Below are 19,741 nucleotides of genomic sequence, written 5' to 3' on the forward strand. Positions count from 1 at the left end.
ACGAGTTCGTATTGGCGCAAAGCCACGTGCATGCAAACTGAGATATGTTCGGATTGTTTAGCTAAATGCATTTTTTTACTTTCAAAACGCTATAACTTTCAAACCGAGTGTCAAAATTATGATCTGTTTGCACCATTGGCTCTATCGCAGTGAGATCTTCAAAATTAGATCCCACTTTGGTATATTTTGACAAATATTTTTTGAAAATCAACTTTTATGTTATAAAATACAATTTTTTCTACTTTTTTGCAACTTTCTTGTACCCTATACTGAAATATTTGACTCTCATACTGACAAGTTCGGCTACATACTAGCAAATTTGGCTCTCATACTGTTAGCACGTTTTACTCCATTGCAGATACCTTTAGTGTGTTCGGTTGCAACTTTCATTATTTAGTTACAACTTTGTATTTTATACGGCAACTTTGACTCTCATATTAGCAACTTTGCTCATATACTTTCAACATTCACGCCCATAGTACCAATTTTGGCTCATATACTGGCAACTTCGACTCTTATACTAGCAGCTTTGACTTTTGTGCTGATAATTAATTTTTGGATCTTATATGAACATATATGTCAACTATTTGGCACATTTTAGCAACTAGCTGCGGAGTTTTAGCAAATTTGTATTCAAGCACGATCCTACTTCGTGTGGGTGCAACAAGTTTGGATCAACATTAAGCAAACTATTTGACACCTTTTGCAAATAAATACAAAATTTAACAACTTTATATTCGGGTGTGATCATATCTTTGAGGGGTTGCAGCAACTTGGATCAACATTAAGCAACTATTAGGCCTATTATTCCAATTAACTACATATTTTAACAACTTTTCATTCAGGCACGATCATACCTAGCTAGTGTGGGGTGCAATAATATTGGATCAACATTAAGCAACTAATATCCTATTTTTGCAACTAACTACAAATTTTAACAACTTTCATTCAGGCACGATCATACCTAGCTAGTGTGGGGTGCAATAATATTGGATCAACATTAAGCAACTAATATCCTATTTTTGCAACTAACTACAAATTTTAACAACTTTTCATCCTGTCATAATCCTACCCGTGTGAGGTGCAGTTTTGGATCAACATTAAGCAACTATTTGTCATATTTTAGCAACTAACTACATTTTTTATAGCAAATTTGTATTTCAGCACGATCCTACTTTGTGTGAGGTGCAGCAACTTTGGTCAGCATTAAGCACCAATTTGGCATATTTTTGCAACTAATTACAATATTAGCAACTTTGTAGTAAGGCACAATCATACTTTGGGTGGGGGTGCCATAACTTTAGATCAGCATTAAGCAACTATTTAGCATATTTTTGCCACTAATTACGAATTTTAGCAACTGCTATTAAGGCACGAACGTACCTTTGGGTGGGGTGTAGTAACTTGAGATCAACAATAAGCAACTGTTTGGCATATTTTTGTGACTAATTACAAAATTTAGCAACTTCGTATTAAGACACGATCATACATTTGGGTGGGATGCAGTAACTTTAGATCAACATTAAGCGACCGTTGGTCATATTTTTGCGACTAATTACAAATTTTAGCAACTTTGTATTAAGACACGATCGTACCTTTGGGTGGGGTGCAGTAACTTTACATCAACATTAAGCAAGTATTGGGCATATTTTTGCGACTAATTACAAAATATAGCAATTTTGTCTTAAGGCACGATCATACCTTTGGTTGTGATACAGTACATTAAGCAACTATTGGGCATATTTTTGCGACTAATTACAAATTTTAGCAACTTTCTATTAAGGCACGATCATACTCTTGGGTGGGGTGCAGTAACTTTAGATCAGCATTAAGCAACTATTTGGCATATTTTTGCCACTAATTATGAATTTTAGCAACTTTCTATTAAGACACGATCGTACCTTTGGGTGGGGTGTAGTAACTTGAGATCAACAATAAGCAACTATTTGGCATATTTTTGCGACTAATTACAAATTTTAGCAACTTTGTATTAAGACATGATCATACCTTTGGGTGGGATGCAGTAACTTTAGATCAACATTAAGCAACTCTTGGTCATATTTTTGTGACTAAATACAAATTTTAGCAATTTGGTATTAAGACACGATCGTACCTTTGGGTGGGGTGCAATAACTGTACATCAACATTAAGCAAGTATTGGGCATATTTTTGCGACTAATTACAAAATATAGCAACTTTGTCTTAACGCACGATCATACCTTTGGGTGTGGTACAGTACATTAAGCAACTATTGGGCATATTTTTGCGTCTCATTACAAATTTTAGCAACTTTCTATTAAGGCACGATCATACCCTTGGGTGGGGTGCAGTAACTTTAGATCAAAATTAAGCAACTATTTGGCATATTTTTGCGACTAATTACAAAATTTAGCAACTTTGTATTAAAGCACAATCATACATTTGGGTGTGATGCAGTAACTTTAGATCAACATTAAACAATTACTGGACATATTTTTGCGACTAATTAAAGCAACATTGTATTAAGGCACGATCAAACCTTTGGGTGTGCTAGTAACTTTAGATCAACGTTAAGCAACTATTTGACCTATTTCTACAACTAACTACAAATTTTAGCAACTTTCTATTCAGGTACGATCAGACCGTTGTGTGGTGATGCAGTAACCTTGGATCAATATTAAAGAATTGTTTTAACCTATTTCTACAACGAACTATAAATTTTCTATAAATTTTAGCAACTTTTTATTCAGGTACGACCAGATCGTTTGTGGGGGTGAAGCAACTCGGGATCAATATTAAGGACCTATTTAACCTATTTTTGCAACCAACTACATGTTTTAATCCAGGCATGATACTACCTTGGTGTGGGGTGTGTCAACTTTGGGATCAATATTAAGCAACTATTTAGCCTATTTTTGAAACTACAAATTTTAGCACCTTTTTCTTCAGGCACGATCATTTCTTTTCGTTGGGTGCAGCAACTTTGGATCAGTATTAAGCAACTATTTGGCTTATTTTTGCAACTAACTACAGATTTTAGCAACTTTGTATTCAAAGATAATACTACCTTTAGGTGCGGTACAATAAATTTGGATCAACATCAAATTTCTCCCACATCAAATTCAAAAGAGTGGCAAAAAAATAGGAAGACCCAGTATAATGTGGCATTGTTGTACCTACCACAGAGGCACATACAAATTCTTTGAGAAACAATGCTAGAGGGCCAATAATATGAATTTTCAGTTGATGATAGTGCTCAACAACAAATAGTACTACACACAAGAAGATGATTCAGCGTTAACAGCACAACAACCTTGCCTGGAATATCGAGTCCAGTACCTATTACGCAATGATACGGCCCTTCTCAAACCTGACCAAAATCTGAGCCAAGGCCCCAAATAAGAGCATCAGACGCACGACCTCACCAGTGCAAAATCACACTGACACAGCTAGCAGCAACAGCACATGGATACTAATCTCCGATCCAAGAAGGCAAATAAGAGCAAGCGATTACAACCCAGGCGCGGCTTCCACGACCAAGCCCAACAGCAGTTCCCAACTCTCGCTCACGCACGAACGGAAGGAACCAGCCTGAGAGAGCGCATGCGAGGGAGATGGGAGGGAGCAGCTACGAGCACAGGGGCTCACGGGCGAGACCGCCAAGAGGCTGGTCATACGCCAGAACATGTTGGCGCCTCCATAGAGGTGGCCGACAGCAGGCGGTAGACGCGGGCTTTCTTGGACGAGCGCCGCGGCCGGCATCACCGTCTGGCGAGGAGGAGGAAGAGGGGTAGGCTGGTCTATGGGGAGGAGGCGGAGGACGAGAGGAGGAGGCGGCACGGGCGCGGCAGATCCGGAGCCAGATCGGGGCGGCTGGGGCGTCGCTGTTTCCCGATGAGGAGGAGGATAGGCGGGTCTGCGTGGGAGGCGGGCGGAGGACGATGGGCTCGGGGCCACCGCGGCTGGTCAAGGCATGCGCAGGCGTGGCGGATCAGCCATGGCTAACCGCAATTGGGGCAAGTGAATTGGTGCAGGGAGAGATAAGAAATGAGGAAGAGATGGGATTATGTACGGGTCAGTGGAGAAAGAGAAGGAGGATTAGGACAGAGGTTCAGAGAAACGAGATGTTGGACCAACGCATCGGACGATCGGCGAGCGCGTGCGCCAAGACGACGCAAATAGTGCAGCTGCACGTCTTAGCGTTTAGGTAAAAAAAATTATATGGCAAACTTGGCTCTATAAGAGTAACATGACACCCTCAGAATATAAATAAGGCATAGGAAAATCTTTATAACTAACAGTCAATATCTTTCTCGAGGAGCAAACGATTGCCTTCAGATTCATGCTAGAGGAGGGGGAAAGGAGAAAATCAACTACTGACATGTGACAACAATGACCTACTTTGGGGACTCACCGGCACAATTCCCACCCCTCGGGTTTAGATAGAAGTTAGGGCATCTCTAACAAGGCACGGGTACATAGGTCCATGTAATCACTTTTCTCTCACCCCTAATCTCATCTATGCTTTATTATATAATTGATGTTTTATTTTATATTTTTCTCTTTCCTGGCAGGCCCACTATCATTCTATTTTCTTGTCTTGGTACCCGTGTAGTAGTAGTATCTTGTACAAGAAACCATCTCTTACTTTTACCTCAACATCTCTCTTCCACATCACCTTAAAGTAAGAGAGAGAAGTTATAGTACCTGCTGACTGTACCTCGTTGGAGATGCCTATGCCTATGCTCCACCTTGACATCGGCTAAGGTGCAGGTTTGGGGATGGAAAAGGACATGAGTTGCGGTGGTAAAATGGATTACAGCTCTAGAGAGAAGGATGGCGGTGTGTACGTGTCGTTGGGGTTGTGGAGAAGGAAGGACATGGTTTTGGTTACTGAGCGGTAACCGTGTTTACTGTCCACCCATGTAAAACCAAGCGAAAGAATTGTACCAAATTGCTTTGATGTTATTTTTTAAATTTCCGTAACCTATCCAATAACTTTTATCGAAAACAAAACACGTGAGATCCTGTTTGGTTGCTACCCTGGATCCATCACGGCAAAATGTGCTGCCTGGCGGTAGCCTTAAAATTTGATATTTTTCTGCTTGACCAGGTAAGCCTGGGGACTTGTTCGGTTGCTGCCTGTGACTGAAGATGTTTTGTTTTGTTGTTCCGGGTCAGAATTGCACACGTAATTGCTCCTCTCTAATTAATACAGCATGAAATTAGTGCCCATTGCCCAAGCAGTTGCTACCACAGAGACCCAGGTGCTCGACTTTGGATACCTGGGCCACGCTAGCAATTTTTTCTTCAGGCCATCAACCAAACAACTTGACCTCCGGGCTAGGCACACCATGCGTCCATGACACAAACCAAACAGGCTCTCATTGTGTGCGGTGTATGAGTCGGTGAAGCACCGACATTAGCTGTGTAACAAAGCATTTAGCTGCAATGCCACTTTTCTTCCATCAACCTCAAAGAAAATGGCATTGCAGCGACCACAACTCTAGCGCGATAATTACCCTTCGGCGGCAGCGGCAAGTGAGAGCAACAACAAGTGCATCCGTGCAGGGAACGACTTGAAACACACGCCAGATCTTGACACATCAGATGCGGCCATAATCATCATTGTCAGATTGTGGAAAAGGTAATTGAGCTATCACTGCACTTCAACTGCCAAGCCAAATTTCATGGTACCGGAAGAAAGGAATGAAGCTCTGGAATTAACTGTCTAACAGACGAAAGAGTTACACCATAAAGACACAGAGCAAAGCATGTGTGTTTCAGACAATCAACATGTCGTTCGGGTACAATAAATATCAGAGTATCTCCAGGGAGAGCCGATTATATAACGAGTTGAATGAACATTATGCGAAGAAAGAAAGAGAAAAGAGAGTGGAAATTAAGCTCGAAACAAATTTTTAAAAGGCGGTTAATGGCGATGGCGACGTGATAGCGAATGGTTTCTAGAAGCAACAGCACAAATCTGCCTTGGCGTAGCTATGAGCTAACATGAAGCCTTGTTCCACATCATTGGACGGCTGGCCAGTCCTTTCTAATCTCGAAGTAGTAACTCATCTCCAAGTAGCACTTGCCATCATCATCAATAAACTGGCAAAAAAAACACCAAACATTTTAATTGCAGAACGAATTACTAGAGCAATTGCATTGTCACCTTTAATTTAGCACAAACTGAACAACAAACATGTCGAGCAGAGAAAGTGATTAATAGCACAAAATTGGACTTAATCTTGGCAAGTGTATGTATTACCTTCAATTTGGCAGAATAGGATCCTCTTGCAAACATGCCAGCAGGTGTGGTCTCTTCTTCACCCTCATATGTGTAGGGTTCTGCCTGGGGACTGAAAGTCCCCAGCATCATCTTCTGGTTCTCCACTGCAATCAGGGAACAACGAATTCAACTACTTCAAAGGAATACATGTATAAAAAACCTCAGATCACACGAAATTAAGCCTACTCATGTACCAGAGATCTTGATCAAAATCAAACAGACCACACATATATGATCACTTGATCAGTGAAAGAAATTTCATCAGCATTTTGTGTGACATAAATTTCGTCAGCTTTTATCTTGTTATTAACTGCGGCAATTACAACATCTTTTATACTGGAATCCAAGGGGAAATATAGTCTTTTTGTATCTGGTGCAAATAGTACACTCCATCTTGAAACGAAATCGATCAGGAAGCTATTACGTTATCTAAAATGTCCTAAACATTGATCTAAGTATACGCTCCTAAAAAAGAAGTATGCGAAGTTCGGAATCTTTGGTACTGAAGAACACCACAAGCAATTAATAGAATCATTTACCCTGGCATTCTAAAAGAATAATCCATGTCACCTGTCACTTTCAAATAGAGGTATAATTCAAACCATCATTTTCACGTCACTTTTTAAGGAAGATCGATGGGAGACTTGAAGAAGAATCAATGGATATAGAGCAGATCTGGTAGAGTTGAAAGGAGTTGATCATGTTTGTGCGCATATATGTGGTGTCACCTCTTAATCCAGACTTCCAGACGGTGTTGGTGTACTTGAGCCCTGACACGATGTTGTTGGAGACGATGAATGAGAAGCGGAAGCTGTAGGCGCTGCCGTCCTTGAGCGCGAAGGCGTAACCCTTCTCGTCCGCCACGAAGGGGATCGGCAGGACGAGGTCAGGCCGGTCCGGCGACAGGATAGTCAGGTTCAGCACCTTCACCTCCGGTTCCGCAGTCTCTGCATCCATCAAAGAAATCGAAAAAATAGTAATTCAGAACCGATCGGTAGTACTACATCGTATTTGTTCATGTGTTGTTGCGAGGCAAGAAAAAATAATTTCAGGATCGATACGAAGTTGATATCGAGTAGGTGAAGAGGGTGTTGTGATGTTAACCTCCAAGCTGTTCTGTGTCAACCTGCCCAAGGAGTTGCTCCTTCCACCTCCTCAGGCTCTCATCATCCTACATTGATCAGTGGTAGAAATCAGAAGAAGAAGATCACAGGAAGGAAGGAAGGGATCCATCGATTAATTGATGCTAGATAGGAGGCATTATTTTCTCCGAAACGAACCAAATTAGAAGTCCCGATTGGACGATTGATTGGCACCTACCTTGTCGAGCTCGAGTTGCTCCTTGAGGGGCACCTGGGGGCCGAGCACGACGGCGCGCTTGGCCTCCTCGTCCTCCTCCTCCTCCTCTGGCGGCGCGTGGTCGTTGTTCACGTGCTCCTTGTCCTTATTGTCCATGGCGGCCGGCAAGGCTGCAGACGCTACGGCGCACGCACCGTTTCCCGCTGCGAGGCTCCCTTCCTCGCACCACCCTCTTACGCGGCTAGGCAAGGCAAGGCAGGGGAAGGAACGGGACGGAGGATCTGCGGGGGTAGTTAACTACCACGGCGGCGATCGGAGTAGAGGGGAGGAAGGAAGCGGGCGCCCTGCGCTGCGCTCTGTATCCTTTATCTTTTCCGCCTTTACTATTTTAACAGGGGCGGAATCGGTGGTGGCAAGGGCGATGGGGGCAATGGCAGCGCGAGAAGAATGCGCGGCGCCAACCAAATTCCCAGCCCTCCGAGACTAATCGCGACAGTTGCGCCGATCCAGGGCGGGCTCTTCGCGGGCCGCGGATGACCAGGCACACCTGGCCAGCCCCCGTATGGGCCTCCATCTCGCAGGTCGAATGGAGACCGTTAGTCTTGGGCTGGGCTCACTGGAGAACTGGTCGCGCTCGCAGGTCGCAGCAGGGGGCAGTGGCCATGGGGGGAGGAGCAACGCCGGTGAGGTGGCCGCGGGTGCTGGCGCCGGCGCACCTGGCCGGAGCTATACGCCGGCAGAAGAACCCGCTCGAGGCCGCGCGCCTGTACGACGACGCGCCCCGCTGGTACGCGCGCTCCTCCTACCGCCATAGCGACACCGTCCACGCATCCCTCCTCGGTGCCGCTTCCGCGTCCCCTTCGCTCCTCCCGTCTCTCCTCCGCCGCATCCTGCGCTCCTCCCCCTCCGCCGACGCCCTGCTCGCCTCGTCCATCCCGCACCTCCCTCCCGAGGACGCCGTCACCATATTCCGCTCCTCACTCCCTTCCTCCCCCGCCCCGTCCTGGTCCCTCTCCTTCTCCGCCCTCCTCCGCCGCCTCCTCTCCCGCGGTCTCCTCCCCGAAGCTGCCAGGCTCCTTGCCGACTTCCAGGGGCGCCCTGAAGTGTCTGTATCATCCGAAGACATCAGCCTGCTTATCTCGGAGATGTGCCGCGTGCGGCGGCCTGACCTCGCGCTTCAGGTGCTCGAAGAAATGCCTGGTCAGTGTCTTGCGCCTGACAGAGGCGCGTACCACACGATCGTTCCTGCGCTCTGCAATGCCGGCATGCTCGAGGAGGCTACGCATGTCGTCTACTCCATGCTGTGGCGCGTGTCGCAGCGGGGCTGTGACGTGGATGTCGTGGTGTACCGGGCGTTGCTGGTCGCACTCTGCGCAGCTGGCCAGGGTGAACAGGCAGAGATAGTGCTGGATAAGATTATCAGGAAGGGGTTGAGGACTCCAGGCAGTAGGCGCTCTCTTCGTGTGCCAATGCTTGGAGGGCTTAGCATCGATGACGCCCGGGAAGCCATTGATCGGGCATTGGTTGTGCGAGGTGGGCGGACTGTTGCAAGCTTTGAATCCATGGTTCTTGATCTCTATGACGAAGGATGCTTGAATGAGGCAGATAATTTGTGTAAGGACATGGGCAAGAAGGGGTTCAAACCAACAATATGCATGTATGAAGCCAAAATCATTGCTTTATGCAGGGAACAGAGGGTAGATGATGCAATCAAGGTGTTGGAGGAGGAGTTGGCCAAGAGTGGTCTAGTTCCGACTGTGACAACATATAACTTGTTAATGAAGGGTCTTTGCGATATTATGCAATCAATGAAGGCCCTAGGATTCCTGAAAAGAATGGATAAGCAGCTTGGCTGTGTTGCTCGAAAGGAGACTTTCTCTATCTTGATCAAGGGCTTGTGTTCGGAAAGTCAGTTTGTTGAGGCGGCAAGGGTTATGGAGAGGATGGTGAAGGGCCACCGTCGCCCTGAAAGAACTGAATTCAGCAATGTCATTGAAGGATTGTGTTATCTTGGCAGAACATACGATGCATTGTTATGGCTAGAGGAGATGATCGACCATGGAGAAACACCTGATGTCCGTGTTTGGTCTTCTTTGGTTTCGTCGGCTTTAGGATTAGGAGAAAGTGTTGTGGTTGCAGCTGCATGCGAATTGGTTATTCAATAGAGGACTTCCTTATATTTAACGCTGAAGTTAAGAAGGAAGTGTCCCTATGGAGATTGGCACTTAAGCACTGAACACTTTGCCAGTTTTGATAAATATCAACAGCTGAGGAATTGAGCTGACACCCTGCGTTCACTAGCTTGAGGTTTGTTGGGTGCTGATTATCGGTGTTTTCGGCCCAACACCTGTTTGGTGAATTGTTAGCTGCATCCTGCCATCATGTTGAAAACCTTGGTGCTGTCACATCAACGCTGAAGGCAAAGAAGACCGACGGGTGTGTCCACTAGCATGAGGAGGTCTGTGGGGTGCTGATTATCGCTGTTCCGGCCCAACACCTGTTTGATGAATTGTTAGCTGCATCCTGCCATTATGATGAAAACCTTGGTGCTGTCACATCAACGCTGAAGGAAAAGAAGACCGACGGGAGAGGTATCTTTCTGTAGACACCGCTAAATGTCTGAATTTCAACCTGTGGAGCAGCCAAGCAGCTCGCAGGTATTAATTCTGAGGGCATGGGGCTGTTGACGTATTTGTTCTTGAAAGGGAAAATTGGGTGTACTGGCTGGGGTGTTGTTCCTCATGATGAACACGGCACTGGTGTTCGATTGGCAGCCAACGGTGACTCTTTTTGACGGCTGCGACATGTGTTCAGTGCACGGGCTGAGGCCTTTTTCTGCTCTACTGATACTATCTCTTCCCTGTGGATGGGCCAAGTGAGATTAGAGATGGATGCAATGCAATCAACTTGGTGAGTGCCCTGCAATTTAGGGAGCGTGATAAAGCTGATGCTGGATAAAGGACCTTAAGTCTGCTTGATGTGTTTTTTTGGCGTTGAGATTAAACTGGTGTGTTGCGTGTGACTAGGGGTTGTGGCAAGTTCACCCAGTGTCTGGTGAAGCATGGTGTCCATTGTAGAACCGTCGATTTCTATCTTGTAGACAGACCAAGTCCCAGACATGTTTTGGGTGTACATGCCACATCTTAATAAAAGAGCAAATCCTGTTGACAAAAGTATTGTCTACTTAAGTGAACTCACATTTTCTATCATCATTTCCTAATTATGGTGAGGAACCCAATATAGCTTTGCCTTGAGAGATTAACCTGCCATTCTGATGTACAACTAAAACTAATCCATTGATATTGACTACATTACTGGCACAAGATATAAAAGAGTTGATGACTCAATGAGTATATTTATATCATTGTATTTACACAGCTGGCATGATAATCTCCAAGCATAGTAGGTACAAATTACCAGATCTTGTCCTGGCTACAATTCTAAGACCATACAAGCATAGCTACAAAATTGCTGGATATTTTCTAGGCTAGTAAAATTGCTGGATCATCCTAACATAGCTACAAAATTGCTGGATCATCCTATTGCCGGATTTTATCCTGGCCGCGTCATCCAAGCAGAGGTGTACAAAATTGCTGGATATTCTCCAAGCTGAGCTGCCGGATGAGGACATTGCCGGATCTTCTCCGAGTTGCCGGGTCTTCTTTTCCACAAACCAGTGACCTAACAGTATAGCCCATGTCCCTTTTGCTCTTCGGCCGGGAAATTTTGCTCAGGAACCATGGGCGGAGGGGTGGCAAACATCAGCTCATTCCGGCGGCCGTCCACCATCCAAAATTGCCGGAATGATCATGATGTCGCTCATCTGACTACGACTACTCTAGTAGTTACACCAAGTGCTATGTGTGTTAAAAAAAAGAGTGCTATGCGTGTTAAAGCAATGCAAGGGTTCAGTACTCATCGTCGCGCACCATCTCTGAGGTAGGGCAGGTCCTCGATGTTTGAAGAGTTCTGGCTGGTGGTACCGGAGCCGGAGCACTGGAAGTCGTTGGACGAGCAGTACAGCGTGTCGTTGCAGCTCACGTAGTTCATGGCGTCGCCACCACCGTTGCCCATGCCGAGGTAGCCGGGCGCCGTCGTGTACAAGTTGTTGTCGGTGAACAGATCTGGGCACCAACCTGCTGGCACGATGGCGTTGCAGGCCGGCTCCGCGGTGCGCCACATGGTCAGATCATCGTTGGCGTTGCTCGGCATCTGCATCTGTGATGAGCTGCCCATGGGCGCCGCGTAGCCCGTGTTGCCGCCAGTGTATTGGAAGCCACCGTACGCTGGATGGGAGATGGCATTCTGTTGTTGCTGCTGCTGAGAGTAGAAGGAACCCTGTGCTAGCTGCCCGTGGTAGTTGCCGCCATTAATGCCAGGCGCCATGTCCAGCAGGAAGCCGCGGGCGTCGCACGCAGGCTGCGCGACGTTCATGTTGGGAAAGCCGTAGTACCCAGGGCCAGGCTGCATCATGTTCATGGCATTGGCGTCCCATATGGCCTGACGGTCGAGGCGGCCGTCGACGGGCTCCTCCATCTCGTAGTAACCGCCATCCAAACCCACGAAGCTTCCACCGATGCACGGATCAACGGCGTCGTCGTCGTCATGTTCCGGCAAGCCGAGCGCCTTCTTCCTCTCGGCGGTGGCCAACAGCGCGGCGTCGACGGACTCGAGAACCGCGCGCAGCTCGTCGAGGCTCATCCCGTTGAGCTCCGCGTCGGGCGGCGCGAGCGCGGCGGGGCCCTTGTGGAGCACCCTGGCGAGCTTGGCTTCCTCCTTGCCCAGGTTCCCCTCCAGGTACCTCAGATGCGTGTGCTCCGCGCGCTTCTCGGCGGGGAGCGCGCGGTACCTCTCGAGGACGCCCTCCTCCGTCTCCCACACCTCCGGAGGAGGCGCGGCGCCGTTGGGTCCTCCGGCGGCGGGGGCGGGGGCGCCGAGGACGACCGCGACGGGCACGCTGCAGAGCGTGGAGAGCTCCGACGCCATCTTCAGCAGCCCCTTCTTCCGGGTCGCGAAGGCCGCGGACCGCTTCCGCCTGTCGCTGATGAGCCTCATCGAGGTCTTGCCGCGCCCCATTGCTGGCTGCCCGTGCTTTGCTTTGCTCGATCGTTCTTCTCGGGTCGGGTTCGCTCGCGTATCCGGTGGCTGAAATCTATGGCTGCGCGGCGGTTGTACTGTAGCCTACCGGTTGCCGGATCGGCATATAAATAGACGCTCGAGCACCCCCACCCCCCCGCGGCCTGTTTGCACCGGACGCGGATCTGTACGTATCTCCGGCAATTAATGCTAGATCTCCCCTTTCCTTGTTTCCCCCCAAAGTTAGAAGTTAGAACACAGGAAGCGATTTCTGAGAAGGAGAGTCGAGCAGCAAACGGATTTCATTATAGACGACGATGTACATACACAACACAACACAGCGCAACACAGGACGATCGGTAATTTTCAAGTAATAACACCATAGCTCTCTCGATGGGAAGTCTCTGACGGTGGAGTATTGTTTCAGCTTTCAGGCGATGCAGTTCAGGCCCAGGCACCCTCCCAGCAGATTCCTCAGCAGCTTCTTCTGCAACACGAACAAAGAGATAAATCAGCATTAGGATCGATCGATCTTGCCGCAATTTACAGTTCAATCTCATGTTTTGGCAAAGTAGCTAGAGCCTTTGCATTATCCAAAGTAAAGACACTTGCAAAAAGCTCAGAGTATCTTCTTAAAGAAAAGGTTCAGATTATCTTTCCAGAAAGGAAAAGAAGTCCAGATTATCCTCAAGAAAAAGGCTTATGTCAATCACATGACAGGAAACTAGCTATAGCTAATCAAAAGTAAATCCACTTGCCTACAAAAAGGCTCAAGCAAAGCAAAGTAAACAGAAATTTCCAGTAATCGCGGAACAAGATTAGATTAGCTAGAATCACACGGTTAATGATGGACTTGCCTTCTGCACCTTGCAGATCACGTTGGGGGAGATCTTGTACAGGTCCTCGTCCACCGCCGCCGCCACCTTCGGCTTCCGCCTCTGCTGCTGCTCGTTCGCGCGCTGCTGCTGCTGTTGCTTCTTTCTGCCTCCTCCCTTCTTCTTCCTCGCTGGCGCAGCAGCCAAGTCGGCCTTCTCCTCCCCCTTAACTCGAATGACGCACTGCATTTTCAATTCATCACATGTACAGTCAACAGTGAGTTCTCAGTTGGGACTTCAGTGAGCTAAACTGATCTGGAATTAGTAAATGATGTTCTTGCGATTAAAGAAAGATGGTGATTTTGTCAGACCTTGCTGTAGCTGTATGGCGTGGCGGCGAAGTGGGGCACCTTGAAGAGGTCGACGTCGTCCTCCCCAGCTTGCGCCGTGAAGAAGAAGGTGCCAGGCTCGAAGTACTGGGCGACAGGCAGGTCGTCGTCCCACAGGTTCCAGTCGCCGAACGCCGGGATCTGTCTCCACTTGTTGCAGCAGTCGTCTTGCGCCTGTCGTCAGAAACAAAACAAAATGGAACGAACGAACTTAGTCGCTGCATGTTTCTCTTTTCTTCCTAACTATAAAACAAATGTACTGTAAAAAAAAGTTTGGTTGAAAGAAACAGAGGAGCTAAGGACATCGAGGAGAAGAAGATAAGAATCATCTGAACAGTACTATGAAGAATCTGTAAAGGTTGTTATAGTGTTATGAAACTTTGATCTAACTGGATACGTCAAATTTTCAGGTGATCGAAACAGTACTATTTTCAATGTAGGCAGGACATACTCTTGTTGAAGAAGAAAAAGAGCATAGCATAGTACTACAATAGAAGAACACGCACAATGGCAAGATCTACGAAGCGTCTGCTAATTCTGCCCAGTGCAGAACGACAATGGCAAGATCTACGAAGTATCTAGAACCGATGCATAAATCGTAACTCCATTGCTCACCTCCATCTCGCAGCTAATCTCAACCTGAAGACGAAGAGGCAGATGCGAGGAGAAGAGCAGCAGCAGGGAGGGACAGACAAAGCTCTAGTGGAACTGAGGGTGATGCAGTAAACACACGGCAGAAGAAGCCCCTATACATAGGCGGCCGAAAGAGGCTCGGGTAAAGGGAATGTGGGGGCACGCACGTACATTAACTTTACGAAAAGCCGGCGAGAAAGCGAGCGCCCCCAGTTTATTACCCCTACTGATACGAGGCAATGAGTACTGTGCTGCTGCTTCATTTGACTCATCATACAGGCAGTCACGCACGACACACCCTCCCCTCGCTTTCCGAGCTAGTGTCCCTAGTGCTTGCACTGATGATGCTCTTCTTTCCTGTGGCCAGCTATTTTACTGTCCTCCTCTCAAATGTTCAGCCAAAAGAAGTGTCTCTCTCTCCTTCTCTTTCAGTTAAAAGAAACTGTGGCCTAGTGTATTACTGTTAGCTTCTCTCTCTCTCATTGTCTCACTCTGGGTGTGGCAGTAAAGGTGTTGGCTTTTGGCAACAAGTCTTGCGACGGTAATGATAAACGATGAGTGAGTGTCGCGTGCTTTTGTCACCAGGGGAGAGAAAGGCAGGTCGTTCCGCCAGGGCTCTCCTCCCGGCAGGAGCTGCTGCGGCCCGCGGCTGCGCGCATGTTTGAGCGAGAAACAAAAGCGGCAAAAAAGTGGGCGCTTTTCCTTTGGAACCATGCCCAAAATCACAATCATGCTTCGGGCTCCGCAGATGCACGCTTCGGCCCTTTCCACGCACACCGCCGGGCGTCGTCTCACGGTTATTACAGACCAGGGCAGGCCATGAAAGGAGGGCTAAGCTAGCTTAGGAGCGTGCCTGACTAATTAACTAGCAACCGTGTTCTTTTTAGGCTGAAATAACTAATGGTGCACTTGTTGTCGTGTCTTACACTCTGACGGATATGTGGAGTGACCCGTAATTGATCAGGGAATGAATACAGAGTGGCGTAGAGGCAGCTTTTGCCGTGGGTTCTCTAAACCGGTTTCCAAACAAACTTGTGTTATAAGAAAAAGTTTCTAAAGATTCATTGTGGCCCTCGGCTCGTACAACTCTCACTCTGGGAATCTCTCTTTTCCTTTGAAGCTCTTTAGGGAATCTCTCACGAGTCATTTCTTCTTTGTCAAGGAAAACGGAAGTTCTTTGCTAATGTAAAGGCATAAGCAGTGTAGGCCATTTCTCTTAGAACAGCTCTAGCAGGCCTTGTGGATATCTCCATGGGCTTTTCCCGTTGGGCCAGGTAAGGGCCTTTTGGAATCTACTTTGACAAAGACAGGACGTTTAGGAACCTGCCGGTTAACAAAAATCACGGCCCACGTAGCGAGCTTCTTTTCTGTTTTCACTCCTTTATCTTTTCCAGGTTTTAAACCTCCTTTTGATTGAAAGCTAGTACTCCTGCCTGTGTGTTTAGGCTTTCAATGTGTGTCTGCCTTAGGGACAGGGACAGCGCAGTTGTCCTAAAGCGACATTCAGATCTGCTTTTCATGCTGTTGCGAAGTGCAGCTCCTTCTGGTTCTTATCCTTTTTGTGTGCAAATAAACTAGTCAACCTGACTTTTGTATTACTGTATGTATGCCCATGGCAGAACACTTTAGTAGTGTTAACATGGGACATTGGGGCATATGGGGCCACCGGCTTTTGATCTTTAACTTCCAAAGTTTGAACCAAAGATGCAGACACAGGTGCCGAGCAGCAACTATGCAAGCATGTAGCAAGATAAAAAGAGTAGCACAAACCGAACAATTTTACCCAATTAATTCAGTTTCTAACTCGATCACTACTGCAGTGACAGTACATGGTTTTATGAATCGAAGCTGTGTTTTAGGTGAAATGGAAGCTGTTAACCCCAGCGGTGGAGCCAGCATGTCATGACGACCAGGGCCGATATTCATAGGAGTCTGAAAAGCCCCAGGCCAAATTAAAATTCCTTTAAAATTTACCAAAGAAATATTCTTCACGCCCCAGGCCACAGCCCCTGGTTTACCCCATGGACCATGGTGTTGTGGATCCGCTATCCGCTCTTCCTCCTCTTTCATTACTCAACATCCAAAAAACAGGGAGAGCGAACGTTAATCCATAGATTCCAAGTTTTCAACATGGTCATGTCTTAGTGGCCAGATATGTCACCTGTGTTTAACCCTCATAATTGACTCCCACTACATGAGGTTTTTTTCTCATTTATTTCACCTACCAAGATTTAAATTATATACCCCCTCTGTCACATATTAAGTGATTCAAATTTGCCCAAATATGAATTTAGCTATACCCAAAAAACGTCTAGATACAATAATATTTCGTCACTTAATATGAAACGGAGGGAGTAACTCATATTTAAAGCCCATGTTGGTGGCAAGACGCCGGAATAAGTCAAATTCGATCCCAAAATTTTGATTGTTTTATGCGTCGGTTGATGCGGACCCTAGAGAAAATTATATGTATGATTCACTTTTGGGGTCGCACATCGACCAGAGGAGAGAAAAGAACAGGCAATGAGGATGGTTTTTTTAATGTCCATTGAGCATTTCAAATCCCGTTTATGTTTTGGTTAAAAAACAAGATCGAGAAAAACCTCAATGAAGCATGATAAATTTAAAATATTTAAGTTGCACTACATTTACTCTTGTTTTATTAAATTTCAGTGAATTTGGGTAGGGACCTGCATGTACCATAGATCTTCTCTTCCCATCATGCAAGATTTAGAGGAACCATCGTTCGATCCATCTCAGATGAACTAGAAACCGGCCCCCGCGGGCAGCATGTGCATGTAGGCAGGAGCTAGCGCACCCAGGCATGTGCACGTACGTGCTGCGTCGGTGCCTGGGCAATGGCGAACAATGGCTTTCGGCTCGCCCGGCAGGCAGACGCACCACCGAGCACATATTCGATTTCACCCGTGAGTCCGTGACCGCGGTAGCGCCAACGGAGGCAACGCCGCGAGCACATGCGCCGCGTCACGGGCGGGCGATGCGATCCCGAGTTCCCCACAGTTCCCCGTGCTATATAAAGTCCGGCATTGGCCACGACGAGACCAGATCACACGGACACTCACACTACTACGACACACACACATCAAGCTATTAGCTCTCAAACCGATCAAATTCGATTTTGCTGGGATGGCCGGGATCAGGAAGGCGAGCAGCAGCGCGGCGGCCATGGCCATGGCGCTGCTGGTGGTGGCGGCGCTGTTGCTGCTCGTCGCCGTGGCGGGAGCCGCCGGGCGGCACACGGCGTGCCACGTGGACCTGGAGCGCATGGAGGACAAGTGCGGGTCCTACTGCGCGGCGGGCAGCAGGGAGGGCAGCCCGAGCGGCGAGTGCTGCGACGCGGTGCGCGGGGCCGACTTCCCGTGCCTCTGCCGCTACAAGCCCCTGCTCCGCTCCGTGGCGCCCGGCATGGACGCCAACCGCGCCATGCAGATCCCGGCCAAGTGCGGCATCCCCAACGTGCCCGCGTGCTAGATCGAGGCATGCAATGCAAATGCCCGCGCGCGCGGCTACTTAATAATTGATCCGGAACGATCGATCGATTGTGTTATGGATTTATTTTATTGTGTTGTTTCGCTTCGTTGCGTTATTTTTCTGTTCTGGAACTAGATCGATTGAACGAGAAGTTTTTTCCTACTAGCTTTGCCTTGTCTTTGGTGCTTGTATTGAGCTAGTCGTCAATCTCATGCATTGCGTGCGTGCATGCATGCGTATGTATCCTCCTGTGGATTAGCTTATTATCGTGGATTTTTATTGATCTGTACCGCGAGTGTTGCATTATAATCCAGCCACAGAGCTCTTTTTTCAGCCCCAGTGTACACTATGTTCGCAAACCCATGTGTACTCGTAGACTTCTTCTTTTTGATATCCGAGACGATTCAACCAAAACCGTCGTGGCGGACCGAGACTTATTTGAGACGGGGTTTTGATCAAACATTAATTAATTTGACTTAAAAAAACATATAAGATGACAATGACAAAGCAGACATATACCTGCAAATCTTGGTGTTTGTTCTTGGATGTCGTACTTTTTCCTGGAGTTATTGATCGCCTTGGTCCTTCGAAATATACTCCCACGGTTTCAAAATTTAGCTCGTATAACTTTTGTTCAATGTCAAACTTTTTGAAGTTTGTCCAACCGTATAATGAAAGTTATGAACATCGTGCCAAATAAAGATCATTAGATCCACTGTGAAATAATATCTTGGTTTGAAAGTGTATATTTAAGTTTTGTCAAAGTTTGACAGTCAACAAAAGTTATCCACACTATATTTTGGGACGGAAGGACAACTATGTTAGGCTAACACGGATTTTTATGTGATGCACAATTGATACCATTGGGCTCGTTGACTTTTTCTAATGTTATAACTTTTATTTTGAAGAGGCCAAAATGAACGAGCTGGCTAAGAGGAACCGGTCAACCAAGTAAGTGGGGACGAAGTATGGCAAAAGAGAGAAAAATCATGAGTATTGCATCATGGATTACGATGTAGTAGTTGTCGAAGTATAAGAGGATTGTCCTTTTTCCTCCATCAGATTGAGATTTTGGGTGAACCGGTTCTATGCATGAAATTTTTCATAATAATATCAAAGCCAAGAGGTTTCGAGTTCGAGACCAAACGGATGCACTTTTGGTCTGTCCTTATTTCCCCATCACCGTAATTTGTTAATTTCATGGGTTCAAGCATGCATAGAGAGAACTACAAAGAGCAACACCAAAGCAGCATGCTAGTGGTAGAGATCTCAGGTGTTTCTGGTGATATAAATTTTATAAAAGTCGCTTCTCTAATAAATATCAGCTGAAAGTGTAGCATAGAAGTTCAAAAAAGATTGGCCGGTAGATGAGAAAAGCACCAATTAAAGATTGCAGAGCCGTCCAGGGTGAAGTTATATTGAAGCCCAAGCTGCAGAGCGTGTCGCGGCCTAGCTTGCCGAAGTCATGCGGCCCAGTTGCAAGTACGGGCCGATATATATGGCGTGCACAGCGCGAGAATGCATATGCTTGACCACCGTGGCGATATGCATCATGGCAGGCATGCCCCTGAACCAGAACCATGATCAGCTGCTACTCCAGCTAGCAGCACACATATATGTCCCATTCGCCGACCATGCACGCATATGCACTAATTTCGTGTGAACGCCGCGTGCTCTGGACTGATCGTCAGCTGGGTCAGCTGGACTTGGATTAAGAACCCAACTTGACACAAAACGGCGCCGGCCACTCCAGCATACGTCCAATT

The 19,741-nt window shown here is 47.0% G+C and overlaps 5 protein-coding genes across 5 annotated transcripts; 2 read left to right on the plus strand and 3 right to left on the minus strand.

Annotated features, from left to right (window-relative positions):
• Positions 1-5,685: 5,685 nt before the first annotated feature.
• On the minus strand, positions 5,686-7,960 carry LOC100834696 (rho GDP-dissociation inhibitor 1). Its single transcript, XM_003564853.4, has 5 exons — positions 7,592-7,960; positions 7,376-7,442; positions 7,000-7,218; positions 6,251-6,375; positions 5,686-6,090 (listed from the first exon to the last, which is right to left on the minus strand). Exons 1-5 carry the CDS (start codon positions 7,724-7,726, stop codon positions 6,010-6,012), a joined length of 627 nt encoding a protein of 208 aa, XP_003564901.1. The 5' UTR covers positions 7,727-7,960; the 3' UTR covers positions 5,686-6,009.
• Positions 7,961-7,986: 26 nt separating this feature from the next.
• LOC100841629 (pentatricopeptide repeat-containing protein At1g05600) lies at positions 7,987-10,779 on the plus strand. Its single transcript, XM_003567344.4, has one exon. It carries the CDS (start codon positions 8,104-8,106, stop codon positions 9,733-9,735), a length of 1,632 nt encoding a protein of 543 aa, XP_003567392.3. The 5' UTR covers positions 7,987-8,103; the 3' UTR covers positions 9,736-10,779.
• Positions 10,780-10,897: 118 nt separating this feature from the next.
• LOC104583363 lies at positions 10,898-12,814 on the minus strand. Its single transcript, XM_014899554.2, has one exon. It carries the CDS (start codon positions 12,644-12,646, stop codon positions 11,486-11,488), a length of 1,161 nt encoding a protein of 386 aa, XP_014755040.1. The 5' UTR covers positions 12,647-12,814; the 3' UTR covers positions 10,898-11,485.
• A 116-nt stretch (positions 12,815-12,930) lies between these two features.
• Positions 12,931-14,617, minus strand: LOC100835004. Its single transcript, XM_003564854.4, has 4 exons — positions 14,466-14,617; positions 13,833-14,024; positions 13,504-13,704; positions 12,931-13,133 (listed from the first exon to the last, which is right to left on the minus strand). Exons 1-4 carry the CDS (start codon positions 14,469-14,471, stop codon positions 13,077-13,079), a joined length of 456 nt encoding a protein of 151 aa, XP_003564902.1. The 5' UTR covers positions 14,472-14,617; the 3' UTR covers positions 12,931-13,076.
• Positions 14,618-17,552: 2,935 nt separating this feature from the next.
• On the plus strand, positions 17,553-18,308 carry LOC100835313 (putative lipid-transfer protein DIR1). The gene has a single exon (XM_003564855.3). It carries the CDS (start codon positions 17,631-17,633, stop codon positions 17,973-17,975), a length of 345 nt encoding a protein of 114 aa, XP_003564903.1. The 5' UTR covers positions 17,553-17,630; the 3' UTR covers positions 17,976-18,308.
• The last annotated feature ends 1,433 nt before the right edge of the window (positions 18,309-19,741 follow it).

This window comes from Brachypodium distachyon, chromosome 2, assembly GCF_000005505.3.
Source record: "Brachypodium distachyon strain Bd21 chromosome 2, Brachypodium_distachyon_v3.0, whole genome shotgun sequence".
Classification (NCBI taxonomy): domain Eukaryota; kingdom Viridiplantae; phylum Streptophyta; class Magnoliopsida; order Poales; family Poaceae; genus Brachypodium; species Brachypodium distachyon.

Coding starts and splice junctions, on each gene's coding strand:
- LOC100834696 (XM_003564853.4), bottom strand. CDS start 7,726: ATGGACAATAAGGACAAGGAGCACGTGAACAACGACCACGCGCCGCCA. Junction 7,443..7,591: donor AGCAACTCGAGCTCGACAAG/GTAGGTGCCAAT, acceptor TGATCAATGTAG/GATGATGAGAGCCTGAGGAG. Junction 6,091..6,250: donor CCTATTCTGCCAAATTGAAG/GTAATACATACA, acceptor TTTTTTTGCCAG/TTTATTGATGATGATGGCAA.
- LOC100841629 (XM_003567344.4), top strand. CDS start 8,104: ATGACCAGGCACACCTGGCCAGCCCCCGTATGGGCCTCCATCTCGCAG.
- LOC104583363 (XM_014899554.2), bottom strand. CDS start 12,646: ATGGGGCGCGGCAAGACCTCGATGAGGCTCATCAGCGACAGGCGGAAG.
- LOC100835004 (XM_003564854.4), bottom strand. Junction 13,705..13,832: donor CGCCATACAGCTACAGCAAG/GTCTGACAAAAT, acceptor TTGAAAATGCAG/TGCGTCATTCGAGTTAAGGG. Junction 13,134..13,503: donor TGATCTGCAAGGTGCAGAAG/GCAAGTCCATCA, acceptor TTCGTGTTGCAG/AAGAAGCTGCTGAGGAATCT.
- LOC100835313 (XM_003564855.3), top strand. CDS start 17,631: ATGGCCGGGATCAGGAAGGCGAGCAGCAGCGCGGCGGCCATGGCCATG.